Source organism: Alnus glutinosa, chromosome 9 (assembly GCF_958979055.1).
Source record: "Alnus glutinosa chromosome 9, dhAlnGlut1.1, whole genome shotgun sequence".
Lineage (NCBI taxonomy): Eukaryota > Viridiplantae > Streptophyta > Magnoliopsida > Fagales > Betulaceae > Alnus > Alnus glutinosa.
Genome location: NC_084894.1, coordinates 19,150,183 through 19,154,183, shown reverse-complemented (window position 1 = coordinate 19,154,183; position 4,001 = coordinate 19,150,183). Strand labels below are relative to the sequence as shown.

Sequence of the window (4,001 nt, the reverse complement as noted above, 5' to 3'; positions counted from 1 at the left end):
CCAGTATGGCGTGAATATAGCATGTTCCTTGAGCTCTTCTAGTTTTCTCCAAGAATTCTGAAAAATGAGCAAACCTAAGGGACCCTTCCGGGGGTCCTCTTCAATGCCTAAGTCAACTTCAGCTCAAAAAAAAGTTTGCTTAATTGCCAAAATTTTATCTGCTTTATACTTGGGGTCTAAGCCTATTTATAGGCTTTCTGATACAGTTGAAGAGTGCTGAGGAATTCGGGAAGTCCGAGATCCATGATCTCCGGATTTCTCGGGATTCTCTTCTTCTTCTTCTTTGAGCGCAACTTTCCTGAGGATCTGGGATTTATCTTCAATCCCGGATCTTCAGGGGCTGGGCACAATCTTTGGAGATCTGAACTGTATGTCTATCCTTAGATAGTGGCTTCTCATTTATGATTTTTCGGAATGCGGTTGATACCTAAGCTCTCGGGACATGCTTGTCCTAAGCCTTCACTGGTTAAATTGGACCTCGGTCTCAGAATGTGTCTGTATTCTCACGACCTAATCTGATTATACCTCTTGCCTTGCATTCTCGGAAATGGATGCTCGGTGTCTCCCTCACGGGATTGGACTATTCTGAGAGTCTTGCTATTTTGGCTGCTTAGTACCTGTCTCTCGAGATGGGACTTTCCCGGGAGTCCTGCTGTTTTCTTCTTTTCGAGGTCGGTGTTGACCCAACATATAAATAACACATCGCACATGGTTAACAATAGTTAAATATTATGCATATACGATAGTTAATTAATTATATATAATATATTAGATCTACTACTTGCTTATATTATATATGCTATAGTTTCTACTCTTTAATTATATATAATAACATATTGTTAAGTCGTTACTTAAAGAATATAGAATATGTTCGATATAGTTACATATTATATATTTATGTTATAGATAAATGTATAGAAGTTGTTTACAAATTCGGGTTTGAACTCCGCTTGAAACAAATATTAAAAAATTTAATAACATAGTTCAAGCTCTGATTATTTCTAATTAATGTCATACTCAATGAACTCGCCCGAGCTTTCAACTAGCCAAACTCATAGCTCGACTTAAACTCAAACTCAATTATTAATTAGCTCGGCTCATAAGCAAATGAAACTTAAAATTTTAGAGTTTGGCTAAGTTCGACCCCACTACAACCTTAAATTTCTCATGGAAACCACTTTTTTCCACTTTTCCCATGTTAATTAGGAAAAAAAAAAATTCTATGAAAGCCCACAATGAACATCGGCTCCCCCAAATCTAATCGAAGACACACGGCATGGCCTGATGATGTGACCACACTCTCTTCCCAACAGGAATTATCTTTATCTCACGTGTTATTGTCGCCTCAATTTTGGCAAAACCCTTCACCACTTGTTTGTACGTTTACTTTTTTCAAGTAAATTTTACCTTTACGTTTTGCCGGACCAGACACAAAATAATAATAAATAAATAAATAAATAAATATATAAAAAGCAAATTTTACCCTCGCCTATTTTTACTCAAAAAAATCGCAAAGTCATCCCCCTTTTTTCCTCGACCTTTTGGAAAGATCGTTGGAATGCAGAAGAATTGTAATAATGTTTTAAGGTGCATCCATCGAATTAAGAAAATTATTAAGTTGGTGTAATGGTATCTTAAGATTAGAAGACATGTTCCAAGAGAACTCAAGTCTATGAAATTAATCATGAAAATATAACATCCTATGTTTACTTTAATTTTTTATACGATCTCCAAACTCGATAGGACCTCAACATAAAACTAACGGATTAAGATTAATAAATAAATCGAGTTAGAGTTTACTTCTACAGTTTATATATATATATATACAAAATTAAATAATTCGAATAGAATTGATTTACATAGTGTTATATCTACTTATTGACACAACGAGAACTCTTTTAGGGGATAGAAACATTGGAGAGTTTTTTAGTGAACCCATTATATATCATGTTGAGACACCATATAACTCAAAAGTTTAAGTCTATGGATTTGGGCCCAACAATGTTATAAACCACACATTCTTCTTACATCTTAACAATGTCGGATACCTCACTTGTGATCCACATTGACTCAACTCTTCTATCAACTCAATTCTTTTTATATTTTCAAGAATGTCACGCGGACCGAGCAAAAACAGTCTTTTTACATTTCCAAGAGTATCATGTGTACCGAGCAAAAATAGATATGTCCAAACACTCATTCCAGGAAGCTAATCATGGCTCTGATATCAACTGTTAGGGGATAGGCACATTGGGGACAATGGGGAGTCTTTTTAATAAGCTCTTTATATAGCATGTCGAAACATCACACAACCTAAAATGTTAAGCTTATGGGTTTGAGCCCAACAATGCTATAAAAATCACCATTTCTTCTTACATTTTAATAATATGGGACACCTCACAAGTACACTCAACAAACTCAATATGTAAACACAAATTGCCATTACCACATAATAGTCTGGTCCATGAATTTTATTTATTTATTTATTCCTTTTCAATATTGTGTTAGAATCTTAGAGATTTAAAATCAAATCCTTCCTTAACAAAACTGTAGAGATAGGATTCCAGTACCCACCTTTTTATGTAAGATGTCTTTCATGAACACCACCTTTATTATATAATTTATATGAAAATGGACATGAAAACTTGGATGCTAAAATCAGTTTTCTGACATGTATGATCTACATATGGATATGGTGCATGTACAGACAATCACTCCAGAAGAAAAATAACAAAGAATAAGCAGATCGATCAAATCATCAAGGCAAGATCACAGAAACTAAATATAGAGAGAGACCAGATCAAACACAAAGCTACAAAGCAATATACATAAAATCAAATAAAGCAGAAAACAGCATGTCAAAACATGGCCGGCCGGTAGTAATTTCAATAAAGTTAAGCAGCTTTAGCTGTACAAGCCAAATAACAGTGGGCCAGATCTCCATCAACCTCACCTTCTTCGGTCCCTCTAAGCACTCTCTCCAGCTGGGTAGACATTTCTTGATTTGCATGCAGTTCCTCTCCGGCTTGTGATCTCTGGCGCTTTATAGCCTCCCTTCTGCGATCATGATCTGCTATCCTGCGCCACCAAAGAAAAGAAAGATGAAAATCATAGTATACAGATCACAGAGAGAGAGAGAGAGAGAGAGAGTGGGGAGCGAAAAAAAAGACTAAAAAAAATACTCTTTTGAGAGAGGGAGGTGATGGGCAATCCCACAAACACAGAGAGGAAGGCCATAGGAACCATGGAGGTTTAACATGGACTGCATTTTTTTTTTTTTTTTCTCTGGAGTGATGTGAAAATAGGAATGAGAGAGACGAGTATAAATATCGGTTTTTTTTTATTATTAGTTTTATCGGATTTTAGTTTGGGACTTTATGTTGGGAGAAGTGTTCGTCTGGTCTCTCTCTCTCTCTCTCTCTCTCTATTTGTGGTTGCAGCGTCTCTCTTAAAACATTTAAAGCCGATTGGTGAATGGTGGGCAATAAGATGTTGTAAATTTTAAAACATTCAAAATTTTAAATTAACAGCTTATTTTAGAGTACGCCTTTAAATTTTTAAGTGTGCTAAAAGGACTTATTAAATTGTTACTGTATTTCAAAAATGTCATTGTTTTCAATAATACCCTTTCCTCTAAAAATAAAAAATTAATTAAAAAAACAGTTTTTTATAAAAAAAAAGAAAAAAAAAAAAAAAAATTCTTTTTCCAGATAAATGCAAAATCAGTTCATATAACTAGCCTAAATCACAAATCGCTTCCTACTGTATACAAATAATTCAGAAGTCATCAGGAAAGACCAAAATAATAATTTAGTCTCTACAGTCAAACCACTAGACAGATTCCATTAATGTCCATGTCAACACTAATAAAATGATGACATTTATCACCGTTTAATAAAAATTTATAAAAAAATCAAAACAAAACTATAACTATAACTAAAAAAAAAAGGCCACCCCTTGGTTTTCTTTTTGTTTTTTTAAATTTTTTTGTTCTTTAGAAT

The 4,001-nt window shown here is 34.2% G+C and overlaps 1 protein-coding gene across 1 annotated transcript; it reads right to left on the bottom strand.

Moving 5' to 3' along the window:
- Window positions 1-2,753: 2,753 nt before the first annotated feature.
- On the bottom strand, window positions 2,754-3,430 carry LOC133878416 (uncharacterized). The gene is made up of 2 exons (XM_062316970.1): window positions 3,183-3,430; window positions 2,754-3,078 (listed from the first exon to the last, which is right to left on the bottom strand). The coding sequence occupies exons 1-2, from the start codon at window positions 3,266-3,268 to the stop codon at window positions 2,895-2,897; spliced, it is 270 nt and encodes an 89-aa protein (XP_062172954.1). The 5' UTR covers window positions 3,269-3,430; the 3' UTR covers window positions 2,754-2,894.
- Window positions 3,431-4,001: the final 571 nt, after the last annotated feature.

Bases quoted from the DNA above. Each gene is read 5' to 3' on its own strand.
- LOC133878416 (XM_062316970.1), bottom strand. From the start codon at position 3,268: ATGCAGTCCATGTTAAACCTCCATGGTTCCTATGGCCTTCCTCTCTGT. The intron at 3,079-3,182 runs GTATTTTTTTTA...TTGGTGGCGCAG, and splicing joins CACCTCCCTCTCTCAAAAGA to GATAGCAGATCATGATCGCA.